General features: G+C 24.9%; 1 protein-coding gene across 7 annotated transcripts in view; it reads left to right on the top strand.

Moving 5' to 3' along the window:
- LOC100205867 (ankyrin-repeat and fibronectin type III domain-containing 1) overlaps positions 1-14,922 on the top strand; it is a 42,837-nt gene that overhangs the window by 22,538 nt on the left and 5,377 nt on the right. For all 7 annotated transcript variants that reach the window (XM_065802277.1, XM_065802278.1, XM_065802283.1 and 4 more), the window contains 15 exons: positions 1,294-1,347; positions 1,422-1,500; positions 1,821-1,924; positions 3,021-3,127; positions 3,308-3,386; positions 3,464-3,574; positions 3,691-3,788; positions 4,297-4,387; positions 6,793-6,900; positions 7,022-7,178; positions 8,559-8,700; positions 11,316-11,429; positions 11,535-11,630; positions 13,914-14,033; positions 14,140-14,183. In XM_065802277.1, coding sequence (XP_065658349.1) covers positions 1,294-1,347; positions 1,422-1,500; positions 1,821-1,924; positions 3,021-3,127; positions 3,308-3,386; positions 3,464-3,574; positions 3,691-3,788; positions 4,297-4,387; positions 6,793-6,900; positions 7,022-7,178; positions 8,559-8,700; positions 11,316-11,429; positions 11,535-11,630; positions 13,914-14,033; positions 14,140-14,183 — 1,504 coding nt within the window. The remainder of the gene's footprint in view (positions 1-1,293; positions 1,348-1,421; positions 1,501-1,820; positions 1,925-3,020; positions 3,128-3,307; positions 3,387-3,463; positions 3,575-3,690; positions 3,789-4,296; positions 4,388-6,792; positions 6,901-7,021; positions 7,179-8,558; positions 8,701-11,315; positions 11,430-11,534; positions 11,631-13,913; positions 14,034-14,139; positions 14,184-14,922) is intronic.

Below are 14,922 nucleotides of genomic sequence, written 5' to 3'. Positions count from 1 at the left end.
AATATATTCTAAAAGTGGTAATGATGAAGTTGTTTGTCCACTTCTGGCCAATTTGTTTTAATGATTGAATCAGTTGACGATGTTGAGTACAAAGTAATTTGCAATATATCAAACTTTTGGCAATAAAACCAGCAATATTACTGGCAACTTCACAAGAATCAATACACAATCAAAATCTCTTTTGTGGATCTTCCTCATTAAGAATTTAACATGTTTTTTTTCAACAGCATTGAAATGAATTTCAAGCAAAAATCATTATTTATATGCATGTACATATATAGACACAATATATATACATACATCGACTGACTTAAATAGGGATAGGCACAGTGAAGTGTACATACATCGTCTGAGAGTTTAGGTTTGGGTTTAATTTTTTTAAGATTTAGAAATTCATTTTATTTGTGTAAAAAAGTTATTAAATTAACGCTAGATTTTTAGATGAAATACTCAAAATAATTAATAATAACTTAAGTTTAAATACGCGCATACAAATAAGCAAAAATCAGTTGTATGTGCGTACAAATAATGGCTACCTTTTTAAAAATGTAAATTTCTTTTATTTAGTTTTATATTTGGAAATTTGAAGTTTTATATTTTATATTCTTTTGCTATAAGTAACATCTTTTACACTGACAAAAATCTTGCTGGTGAATCAGCGACTTTAAGAAAATTAAGGTCTTCAATAATATGCTTTTAGTGATTTTCTGGGTCCAGATATAACTGGAAGAAAAGCGGTTGTAAGCTAAAAGGGTATATTATACAAACAAATTATTCAACAAACAAAATGGTTTTGCTGATGCTTCTTTACATATTTAAATCTCCTTAAAATCATGTAATTAGATCACATGATTTGACCTCTATCAAAAACCAAAAACTGAGAATACTTCACCACCAATATAATCAGAGATATAACCAAGAACACAGCATTTATTAACCATAATTACTATCTATTACTAAAAAGAAGCCACAATTAGGTATAAAAAGTTTATTGATGTTCAATCGAGATTTAATTTAGCCAATGCAAAAATTTTTATCTAGTGCCAGACTTATTTACTTCAAAATAGAGTGCGCAGTAATTAAAATATTTTGAGAAAGCCTGTCTATCTGACAGAAAATACATTTTTCTAACTGGCCTTCTATTTTTTTATTTGAAGCAAAATAAAAGACTGTATAATTAAGGACCATGAATAAAATATAAAGCACACATAAAAACAACAACAACAGTACACTGGATGTCAATGTGTGTTATAATAAATATTTATTCAACTGTTAATACTTATTAATATTTAGGTCTGAAAGAAATTCGTTCAAAAGTATTGAAGTGTGTGAAAACTGGAATTGATGGTAATTAACTCTCTTCAAATAAAATTTCTCATTGTGTATAATATATCAAATAATTATTGATTTTTTACTTTTAGCATTGTTTGATGCTATAGAAAGAAAAGATATAGATGACTTAAAGAAATGCATTGATACCATTGATTTTGATATTAATGAGTGGGTATTATTTTTAAATTTTCATAAAACTGTATTTACAAAAAAAGTAATTAAAATTTTATTTTATTTAAAAAAAGTATATAGGTCACTTTTGCTGATTTAACTCTCACTATATATTTTATTATTTATTATTGTTTATTCTAAAGGAAAATTAAATTCTTTTTTTTTTTTGATGAGATGAGAAGCAAGAAGTGACAGCTGGATAATAAAAAGAGATAACAGATGGAGGAGATAACAGAAAGAGGAGATAAAAGATGGAAGATAAATGAGTGGTGAAAGATGTATGAGTTTTTACTTAATTTTAAGTTTTCATTTTACAGGTTGAATATTGATGAGTTTACAGCATTGGATGTGACACTAATGAAAGGAGAAAAAGAAATGGCTTTGTTATTACTCCGTCATGGTGCAAAGGAGAATCCAACATGTATGTATTCAAATTTTTCACCAAATAGTTTTGTTTAACTTGCATTGGAAAACCTCAAGACATAGTTAAATAAAAAATTATATAATAAAAAAAAAATGTGGTGCATTTGAGGGTGATATCAAAACAACTATAGCAGGGATTACAACAAACATAGCAGGAGTTTAGTATCAGTGATGCTAACAAGGTCAAGGGTATAACTGTTTTTTCCTCTTCTTTTACAAAAAATGTTTTTAGAGGTAGTATTGGCGAAAGAAAGTATTGATAAGACAGTTTAAAAACTGATGCAGTAAATATTTGTCTTTTTTTAGCTTGTTATCAATGTGTTTAGTACAACACAATACTTGCCATAGTCATGCTCCCATTGTATTTTATTCATGCCTACACTGTGTTATTCATGCCTATACTGTGTGTTATTCATACTTACAATATATGTTATTCATGCCTACACTGTGTGTTATTTATACCCACACTGTGTATTGCTCATGCCTACACTGTGTGTTATTCATACCTACACCGTGTGTTATTTATGTCTACACTGCACTATTCATTATAACATTGTGTATTATTCACTCAATAATTCCTTATAAACAGTAGAAAAAAGTGTAAATTTTTTCTCTATTAACAGGGATGTATAAGTTATAAACTATTAACAGAGGTGTATAAGTTATAAACTATTAACAGAGGTGTATAAGTTATAAACTATTAACAGAGGTGTAAATGTAATAAACTATTAACAGAGGTGTAGAAGTAATAAACTATTAACAGAGGTGTAGAAGTAATAAACTATTAACAGAGGTGTATAAGTTATAAACTATTAATTTATTAAAAAAGAACTAAAATAAAAAATTTAAACTAATACTGTAGTTGTGAATTGTTTGAAACAGCTTGAACAAATAGTTGTAGTTTTGTTTTTGAATTATAGTGATAAAAAATGTTCAGGAAATCTTGTAATCTATGTTTGTACTAAAAAAAAGTTCAGGAAATCTTAAATTCTATGTTTTTACTTACAAAACTTTTCAGGAAATCTTAAAATCTATATTTTTATTAAAAACTTTAGCTTGCAATGAGATAAATAAGCTATCATTATTTTATTTAGATAGCAGTCCAGAAAAAAGAATTGAACATCTTAATAAATTAATAGAAAACGCAGAAGAAACAGTTAGCAGTTTAGCTTTGACTGTTGTCAGTGCAGCTGGTGAAAAGGTATAAATTTTTTAATTTCATATAGGTACTTGTCTATATGTTTTACATATTGTTTATTTAAGTATTTAAATTGAGAGTTTATTTTAAATAACTTTTTAAGTGAGCTATCAGGATGTTTTTGTTGTGTTTTAATAACCAGGCATGTTTATTTTATTTTAAAAACCAATCATATTTATTTAGGACAATGAACGGCAGTTAAGAGAGTGGGAATGGAGGTTGTACATGTTAAAATTAATGCAAAATGGTTTTATTAGTTCAAGTAAATAATTTTTGAGTTTTCATAAAAGTTTTAAAATTGCTTTCCATGTTTTTAAATAGGTTATATATTTTATTAAGGCTCACCATTAGATCCACCTTGTTTCACAATTGCACCATTAACAAGTAACTCAATTGTTGTTATGATTAGTGCACCTGATAAACGCAAAGAAATAGTTACCCGATACAAAAGTAATTTTTTAATCACATTTTTTTAACATACATTATTTATTATACTTTAAAATTTTATTTACTTTTTGTAAATGATTATTTTAATTTTTTTTGAATGATAAACATTTTAACTTTAGTTGAGTGGAGCAGGAAAAATGATTTCTCCATAATCGATGGAGAATTTATAATGACAGACATGCTCAATTTAAACTACACTATAAACAACTTGGAAAAGGTATTGTTTATACTAAAAAGAATGTTGTATCTAAATAAATGTTTAACACTGTCTCTTCATAATTAATTCATTTTCAACCCTATCTTTTCATTATTAACTTATCTTCAACACAATTTCTTCCTAATCAATTCATCTTCAACACAATCTCTTCCTAATCAATTCGTTTTCAACACTATCTCTTCCTAATCAATTCATCTTCAATGCTATCTCTTCCTAATCAATTCACCTTCAATGCTATCTCTTCCTAATCAATTCATCTTCAAAACAATCTCTTCATAATCAATTCACCTTCAATGCTATCTCTTCCTAATCAATTCATCTTCAAAACAATCGCTTCATAATTAATTCACCTTCAATGCTATCTCTTCCTAATCAATTCATCTTCAAAACAATCTCTTCATAATCAATTCACCTTCAATGCTATCTCTTCCTAATCAATTCATCTTCAAAACAATCTCTTCATAATTTATCTTTAAAATCTTTGAAGCTATAAAATGATTTTTTTAAGAATATTTACTGGTATGTACGAGTTTCTGCTGGAAATATGAAAGGACATTCACTTTGGGGTTATCCAAATCCAAATGCTGTTGTTCCATCTTGTAAGTTTTTTGTTTTAATATTTATTACATTTTCAAATGACTATTACTAATTACATGTACTCTTAAACTCAATTTGAAATCCGAGTGTGCTGTTTACCTGAGATAGATTAAGAAACACAGTAATCTGGTCTTTTTTCAGTTAACCCAGAATCTGCCATTTTTTTGTTGCAACTAACACCTGGTACACTAACTTAAGTTCAGATGAGTTTTAATTTTAGGGATATATTGAATTGTAAAAAAAAATTTATGAGAATATTTAGTTTTTATAAAGAAAAGTTTTGCATTGTTATTTTGTGTTAAGACATAGATAACTTTATTTCTTAATGTTTTAAAGATAAGAGTTTTTATTATTGTTTCTTGATTTTATAATGAAATAAAAATTCAAATTTTCAATTAAACTTTGCTAATAGTTTTAAATTCCGTTAAGATAGAAACAAAGAAAGTATATTTTAAAAATTCCAAACGATAAGTATAAAAAAAATGTCAAGTTTCAGAACTTATATGTTAGAGATTTGCAAGAACTTGGTAGTCATGTAGTGATAGCTCACCTTGTATGCAAGAAGTTTGATTCACACCTAAAGTACCACATTTTTATCCTCTGTAGAAAGTAATGTTATAAATTAGAGTTGTCCAATTAATGCACAAATATATCATCAAATTGCGATATAAAATATTAATACAATCAATAGAATTTTGCATAATATAAATATATTCTTAAATCATTTTTATATTAAAAGATTTCTTTTTTTTTTTTTACATAAAATTTTATTTAAAAAAAAAGATAGCAAAATAAGTTTTAATAAATATTATTTAAAGTGATCAAATTAAATGGTGCATCAAATTTGTATATAATAAATGATTATAGAGTTTAACAATGTTAAAAAATATTAATGAAGTTTTCAATCATAACCATTCTATATAGAATAGTAATTTACATATATTCATGTAATTACATATGTAAACAGATATTTACATACATTCATGTAATTACATTTGTAAACAGATATTTACATGAAAAGATGAATATTATTTTATTCTAAAGACATTTTTTTGAGTCAATTAAATGTGTAGATATACATTTTCAAAATGTATACAGACGACACTAAAATTCTTAGTGTTGTCAACACTACAGAACAAAATTTTTGTCTGCAAGCTGATATTGACAATATTGCTAATTGGATCCATGAATGGCTTTTTTTTTATGGAAATTGATATAACAATGGATTAAAAATGGAAGCTAATGCATTTTAACCAATCAAAGTTTGTTCCACATCTTTACTTCATTGTCAACCATTAGGCAAAGGGAAATTTCAACAGAGTTCAACCTAAATCAACTTCATGAGAAAGAGACCTAGACATTTTAATTTTTAATGACCTAAAGCACCATGCCCAAACATTTATTACAGCTGCTAAGGCTAACAAAATCCTTGGTATCCTAAAGCACAACTTTATAAGCAGAAATGCAAAACTCTATAAAAAGCTGTATACCGTTTATATACACCTCAAAAATTTGCTATCACTGTTTGGTGTCCTTATTTATAAGAAGATATTTCAGCAATTGAAAGTATTTGAATTATCATCATGTAGCAAAAGTACTGCAAGAAATGAAGCCTTTTGATCATGAAGAAAGATGTGCCAAACTTGGTTTCACTTCTTTATGCGAATGACAAAAACAATGCAATCTTATTCAGAAATTTAAATTAGAGAGTAAAATCAATTTTGTTAACTGGTATATTAATCCAATTAAAATCCCCCCCAACCCCAGCATCCCAACTGACATCATAGAGAAATGGGCAAAAACTGCTTAGATATAACTCCAAATCAGTCAACAAGTTTAAAGCAAATTTAGACCAGCATCTAAATTAGTTACTACAGCACTGATTTTCTGTGTCAGCTTCAATACTGTTATATGAACTAGCTTTACTAGTTAATGATGAGGTTATGGTTCATTAATGATGAGCATATGGTTCATGTGTTGTTTTGTGTAACTTAATATACTAATAAAAATAGTTTTAACATTTTTAATATATTATCTTTTTAAATAAATAAATTTTTTTTAATTCAGAATGTTTTTGGTTTTTTAATTATTTATATTGTTTTTATTATTCAATTTTATTTGTTTTATTTTGTTGATTTTTTAATTTATTTTTATTGACTGATTTATTTAGGGATTAGCACAGGAGAGTAGCTATCTATTAAATGTGCAATTACATATATTAGTATATATGTCAGTATTAAATATATATATATATATATATATATATATATATATATATATATATATATATATATATATATATGTATATATATATATATATATATATATATATATATATAATATATATATATATATATATATATATAATATATATATATATAATAAATATGTATATTTTTATTATTAGCATGGCATGATTGTGATGATAGACTACCAAGATATTTTGGTGCCACTGATCAACTTTGTAACTTGCTCGAACAGTTATATTCCTATCATAAGGAAATAAAAATTGAATGTATGTAGCATAGTTATTCTATAATTTATAATCATAAGGGTTTGAAGACATGAAACAAGGAGAAAGTTTGGGAGAAGGTTTTAATAATATAAAGATGAAAAAAATTATTTTTCATTAACAGACACTTCAGATAACGAATCAAAAAGCCCTGTCCATGTTTCAAATATTGAGTTAAAACTATATAATCACAGCAAAAAGAATACGATGATGAAAAGTTTGCACAAGTACACAAATTTCATTTTTAATTCAGCTCCTAAATTGTTAAAAAAAATTAAAGGGTAAGTTTTTTATTCTAATAATTATTTTTCAATTTATTATTATTTTTGTTACCAAAAAAAAAGATATTTTTTGAAATACAAATAAAATATGTGCACATAAGGTGTAATAAATACAAATAAAGGTTTAGGAATAAAGTTTATATATCATGTATTAAAATCAAATAATAAATTTATTTAAAATTCATAGAATAATATAAAAATGTAGATATAGATGCACCAAGCCATTAAAATAGTATTTTTCTTGGGCTAGGTTGCATAGACATATTAGGAAAGCTCTGTAAACTTTCTATAGCGCTTGATCACATAATAGTATATTTTTATGGTGCTCAAATACCATTAGACATTTGCAAATGAAATTGATGAAATTTGATGTAAAATTAAATACTAGCAATTCTTATTTATTAATTATTAATATAAATGCCAAAAGTTAATTATTAATATAAATGCCAAAAGTTAATTATTAATATAAATGCCAAAAGTTAATTATTGATATAAATGACAAAAGTTAACAAGAAAATTTTTTTTTTCATGAAATTGAGTCATTTTTCAGTAAAAAATATTTTGAAATGATAAAAATGTAAAATTTAAGATTTTTTTTTTAACTTTGCATAACTTGTAGCTTGCAATAAAATTTATGCATTTTAACTTTCTTTTGAAAAATAAAAAAATCTTCCCCAAATTGACAAATTGTTTCTTCTCTTTATCCCAGAAGTTACTGGTAATGAAGAGTGTTTTAAATTCTTTATAAATATAGGGACAAACTTAGCAGCAGATATAACTCCAGAAAAAAAAATTCCAATCCTATTTAAATATACAACTAATAAGCATTAATATAAATAGAATAATTTTATCCAAGGAAATATGGACATATTCAAGGAAATATGGACATAGTCAAGGAAATATGGACATAATAGGATAGTTGACAAAGTCTAACAATTAAATGGAACATAAATGCAGTTCTACTGAAATCATTTTATAAAAGAAACTATAAATTTTACAATCCTATAACAAAAATGATGCAAATTACTCCTTAAAAAAAATCATAAAATAATTGCAAAAATTAGAGCATAAAAAAGGAAATCCCTTTTTCGAAAGTTGAGACCCAAAATTATACTTTTCTGTTTTCTTTTTTTTTTCTTTTTTTCTTTTAATATTTTGTTTTGAAAAATCTGCAATATTGAATCACAAAATCATTCTAAAGGTCAGAAGGTTTGGATATTATGTTAAATGTTTGAAGAGTCTCAACTTTCTAAACCTCATGATTTTGGGATTTATTTTTGAGACCTTTTCTTGGTAGAAAAAAATTATAATTAAGCAAAGTGTGATAAATGGGAATGAGTTTGTATAGAAAGTATATTGCAGTTTATTTTTTACTTCTAGTCGTGGGATTTACTTGGCTTCGCTTTTATACAGTGATGATCTCACTCGTGTTTTGGTCACTATAGATGAAAACTTGCCCATAGTGGAGTGTGATGACAGCTATTCCAAATCATTTACTCATGAATTTTATTGGTTTTCTAAGGTTTTCATGATTTAATTTTTTTTTATTATTATATTTGTTATTTTATTATACTTTTATCTGCCAACACTAATGCAATTGCTGAGGTTTATACGTATATTTAAATTTTTAAATACCAATTTCTAAATGGAGACACTTTCATAAATAAAAATAAAGAAAAATAATTTTTTTTTGTTATTTTAAATGTTCTTTATATATAGATACTACCTAAACCCTCTGATGATGTATATACTGAATCCCCCATAGATTTCTGTTTAAGCTGCAGTAAATATAATAAGCAATGTTTAATGTATAGCTAAATCAGTGTTTACAAATTATGCACTGTAAAGAAGGAGAAAAAATAAAATAAAGTATAGTAGTTTACATTTCTTAATATTATTATTTCTTAGTATTATATATTCATTATTCTTAATATTATTAATCAAATAAAAAAAATAAAATCCCAAATAGATTTGATTGGATTGATTCTTGTGATTGAATTGGCCAAGGCAATAAATCTACTTTGTTTTCTTTCATCCATCCTTTGACTGTACTAGCTGTGTAGGCAAGCCCATTATCCTATTGAAACTGCCACCATTCATTTTGACCAATAAAAATGTCTACTGAAAAAACCATGCAGCATCTCTATATAGTCGTGTTTATTGATTTAACCTATATAAATGTTACACACACATACTCTGTTAAAAATAAAGCAGCTCTAAATAATAACACTTCCACCATCTTGCAACCTTAATACAACAATGTGATTACTATACTTTTCAGATTTAAATCTATTAGCAAGAACATGGAGAAAGCTTTTTCTGGTTATTATCTTAAAGTTACTTTCACTGTTTAAAATTACTTGCTTTCACTTTTCTTAAGTTCACCTAATTCTCTCCAAACACCATCTTAATCTTGTAAGTTAATCTCTGGTTGTCACCATGGTTTTTTTTAACTGTGTAAACACCACTGCTTTCTCGGGTAAAAATGTTTTTATTTTCAAGATATTTTTCATGTTTTTGTTAAACTTGTTGGTAAGTTCATGGTAACTCAACCTTGGGTTGACTCTTACTTGACAAAATATAACTGTTTAAAAAACTTACTTCAACAGTTGGGTTGAGAAGAAAGTAGAACAGAAATCTATTTAAAAGTTTGTCTATTATTTCTTCTTTTTTTTACTGCATATTTTTCATTTGAGGTAAGTAGTAAAAGATAATTCAAGATGATATAAGGTTGTGGGCTCAGTAAGAATGTTGTTAATTACCCACGCAGGGATACCAGCAATATTACTGTAATTATTAGAAACAAACAACTTTTTATTATTATTATTAAAATTCACTAAATTCAGCTGTTACAAAGAAAAATTATATTAAAGATTGGCTGCCTGTTTTGGAAGATCAAAAAGCAAAGACTGGATTTTATAGTTGTGTCATCAGCAAAAAAAGTCGCTTAGTGATAAGGAAGATCATTAATGTAAATGTGTAACAACACAGGAAAATGTGATGTTAAAAAAAAACAATTTTTTCTAACAAATTTCACTTAATATGTTCTATATAATAAAAAAAACACTGGGTTTTATAAAAATTTTTTACAAAGTATATTTTAGGGGTGCTTTAAGGTGTGACCCTTGAACCTTTAACATGTTCCTAATATTATCAACAAAAATGTTCTTCAAAAATAGGTCAACCTGGGTTTTAAATATAAAGCATAAAAGTATATAAAAATAATATGGTTATTATTTATATATAAATATTAAAAATAAAATAATAAAAATTAAAAAGTATGTCAAAAAAATATATATTAAACAAACTTGTAAAAATATATTAATGATTATAATTTTTTAAACTTTATACAGTTTTTTTTTTCTTTCACAAAACTTGTGTGGTTTAAGTGAAGTACAATGAGAAGAGATAATGAAACAATACCATGAATGCAATCGGAAAAGATAATGAAATGATACCATGATTACAATGGGTAGAGGTAATGAAATGATACCATGAATGTAATGAGAAGAGATAATAAAAAGATACCATGAATGGTACAATATCAGCATAATGGATTATTACTCTTGGCCACTTAACAGAGAACAACAAAGTTTATCACATCAGAGAAAAGTTTTACAAAAAATGAATATAAAATATAAAAAAAATAAACAATAATAAATTTTTATGTACCAAATTGTTTCCTATTTATCAATGTCACATTGTGAGATAAATATTTGCATCTCTCGTTTCAACACAAATCTATGTAACCTATGTTGTTATAACACAAATCACAAATCTCTACGTTTAAACACAAAGATTTCACCATAGTAAAATCTTTGTGTTGAAAATGTTATGCTAACCTGATGCTGACCAAAAAAAGTTTAAGGTTGGCAAAAAACACATATTTTGCACAACACACTATTTATATACCACTAAGATTTCTATATTTCTCTACCACTAACATGTTAATGGAAAGTTCACTTTGTTACTTTTTTTATTAAATTAGTTTAATCAGAGAAATACAAAAAAACTGGAAAACAAAAGGATAGCCATACAAGCTTTTAAATTAATTTCTGTTCTACTTTCTTCACAACCCAGCTGTTTTTCATATTTATTTTATTAATTTATATGTTAGTTTAAAAAAAAATTATTTAGATATCGTGCACATGGGAAGATCTTCAACATATGATGCTTTTCTCTGAAAAATCTTGCTCCTCCCATTCAGTAGAAATACGAAGAAAACTCATCCAATCTGCTCTTTTATTAATGGTTTTTTTTTTTCTATTTTTTTAAATTTATTTCGTTCAATTATGATGATTTCTGTAGATTTTAAATTTAATTTTAAATTTAAAATTAGATTAATAATTTAATTAGGATGCAACAGGAGTTTGCAATCTTGGTCCTATACATTATAAACCTTTTCGTGACAATCATGGCAGCATGCTTCTTTTATCTGTTAATTGTGTTGAGGTAATATTAATTATTAAAGTTATTCAAACTATTTTGTTATTTTGTTGATTTATTTAAATGTTTGATGACTGCTTATTACAATTTAAGATAATCTCAAAAAATTTATATCATGATGTATATATTTGTATCATGATATATATATATATATTTATGTTAACAACTATTAAGAAGTTTGAAGAAATTGACTCTTCCAATCTGGATATAATATAGCTAAAAATATAGCCGACATTTAGTATAGCTAAAATTTAGACATTTAATATAGCTAAAAATATAGCCGACACTGGATATAATATAGCTAAAAATATAGCCGACAAAAATTTAACTCATAAATAAAGTTATTTTTGTTGTTGTTAAAGTTATTCAAATGTTGAACCATTTTCTTTAAAGTTTTTTATGATTGAACATTTTTATGAAGTAATAATGGAAGCAATAAAAATAATTTAGAGAAAATGTATTCCTTACTTCTATTTAAATTTGTGTTAACAAAGCTTCTATCTAATAATAATAATATCATCTAATTTATAGTTTCCTTTTAGTCTTTTTTTCCCTTTGAAAAAATGTGTAAAAGGAAACTATATTGGTTTGTGTAAAATGGACAAACCAAGCAAGCTGGGCAGCTTTTAAGCTATTTACCCAAGCTATCCGTTTAAATTGTTTTTTTTATCAACGTTTAATGTCATATTTAATATCTTTTTAAAACACAATGAATTTGGTTAAAATTTACACGGTTTATGATTACACAATTTATAATAGAATTTATTCAATGATAGAAGTTACATATTCTAGTATTAAAAGTAAAACAATATGTTTATAAAACAATGAAACAATATGTTTATAAAAGTTAAAATGTTTAAGTATATTATTAATAAAATCTTGTAAACTTTTCTTTAAAAATGTCTTCTTAATAAACCATTGTTATTTGATGTTTATTTAGAACCTCTTTCATTTAAAAGGTCAGTTAATTAAAAGGTTCATTTGTTTAAATATTGTCAAAGTTGTTTAAAGTTATTAGTGAAATGTTGAAATCATTTAAAAAGACTTTATTATGTTATGAATGTATAAGCTTATATAATTTATTTTAAAATTATTTAATAGATGTTATTTTATATTGTAAAATATAAACATATAAAAAGGAAAATAATATATTTACTATTATATATTTTTATTGTAAACAGTTTTAAAGTCTTTCAAAAAATCTTCATTCAGAATTGATTTACTCAATTATAATATCAAATTCATTCATTCAAAGTTTTATTACAAACTATTTTTCTTTCTCTCTTGTTCTAACTTATTATGCAGAGAGCAAGTGACACAATGAAAATGCGAAGATCCTTTTAAATGAAAATCTATTAATACAAAAATAATAGTTCTTATAACTAAATTTCGTCTTGTAACTGCTCAGGATTAAAAAAACTTTTTAAACTATTTGTCACCAATTAAAAAAAATTTAAATAATTTTATATTTTGCGCATGCCGCATTTATAACTTGCATTTTAAAAAATACTTATTTAAATGTATCAAAAGAAGTTCTTTATTTTTTACTTTAGCACAAGCCATAAATAGCTAGTGTAAACCAGTTTAGTGGAGTGTTGGCATTAGCAAGAGACTGTGTGTGTGTATATATATATATATATATATATATAAATATATATATATATATATATATATATATATATATATATAAGTATATATATACATATATATATATATATATATACATATATATATATATATATATATATATATATATATATATATATATATTATATATATATATATATAAATATATATATATATATATATATATATATATATATATATATATATATATATATATATATATATGTATATATATGCAAACATTATTATGCATGCTTTTCATAATGTCCTTGAGAGCAGTTTTCACCAATGCACCAATTGTCTGCACTATGAATGACTAAAAATGACTGATCTAAAAATGCAATCCTAGACATTACCTTGTCCCCATTAACAAAAATAAATAATATGAAAATTCAAAAAAGATATGTTATTGCTATTGTTTGTGTTAATCACATTTATTTTGTTTCGAAAAATAAATCTTTTGTTTGACTCTATGCATTATTGTTGAGTTACAGTTAACAGTTTGAGTATTTCTTAATTTAATTGTTTTGTTTTTTTGCTATTAAGTTGAATTTAGTTTTTGAAGCTATAAGATTGTTATTAAATAAATTTAAGAACACAATAGAAATGTATTCCGTTAAAAAAATTTTAATGCATTTATTTTATTATTTTTAACTATTTTAGAAAAATCATTTAAACAATTATCGCTCAACAACAATGAAATGGATGCCAATAAAAAAATTGATTAAGAAAAGTAACAATGATCACATGATAACTGCTGAGAAGTTGATCCCTTCCATTCAGGTAACTCTTGTTGTTACCTTGGTAACTATTGTTCTTTCTCTATTTTCTTTTTAAAGTTAGAATAAAAAATTACATGACATAAACACTTCAAAAACATTATTTTTAGGAACAGATTACTTGCCATCGTCATTCTCAATCCATTTTGTCTAGGTATATTTATTTTAGACAAAGAATCTTTTTTTTTTTCAATCAAGATTTTTTTTTCAATTGTATACAGTCAATATACAACTGTATATTTATTAAGACTGAGTATATGTATATATTTATATAAATTTTTTAAGACTGAGTATATGTATATATTTATATAAAGCTTTCTTAAGACTGAGTATATGTATCTTGTATCTTTTAAGATAGTGACTATGGTTTATCTTTTAAGATAGTTATTGTGTGAGATGTTTGCATAACATTATGTGTGAGATGTTTACATAACATTATGTGAGCATTATCTCACTTAAAACAAGTTTATTCCAATCAGAAGTTATATAGACTTATTAAACATTAAATATATATTTTTAATGGAATAATAATTTGCAATTGAATTGAGCTGTAATGGAACCAAATTATTTTGCTTTAAGCTGAGAGATGTAGGCTAAAGCAGTTTTGTTATATTTGAGACTAAAAGAGCTTCATGAAAATCTGGAGAACAATTATGATGTTCTAAAAATTTTGTTTGAGGAATCAGGTAGTTGTTTAGTTAAGCAAGTTATTGTTTTATAAATTTTGATTGAATAATTGTTAAAGTAAATTCTCTAATTCTGTTCAGTTGATAGTTAGTAAAAAAGGACTTAATTTTAATAAGATGGATTCTGGTGGAAGTTTTGTGTTTTTCATAATGGTGAAAGAGAGATTCATTTGATGAAATTCGTATTGATGAAAAGAGAAACAAAAA

The sequence above is a fragment of the Hydra vulgaris genome, chromosome 08 (genome assembly GCF_038396675.1).
Source record: "Hydra vulgaris chromosome 08, alternate assembly HydraT2T_AEP".
Classification (NCBI taxonomy): domain Eukaryota; kingdom Metazoa; phylum Cnidaria; class Hydrozoa; order Anthoathecata; family Hydridae; genus Hydra; species Hydra vulgaris.
The sequence above is the reverse complement of the archived record's forward strand: the minus strand, read 5'-3'. Positions and strand labels throughout refer to the sequence as shown.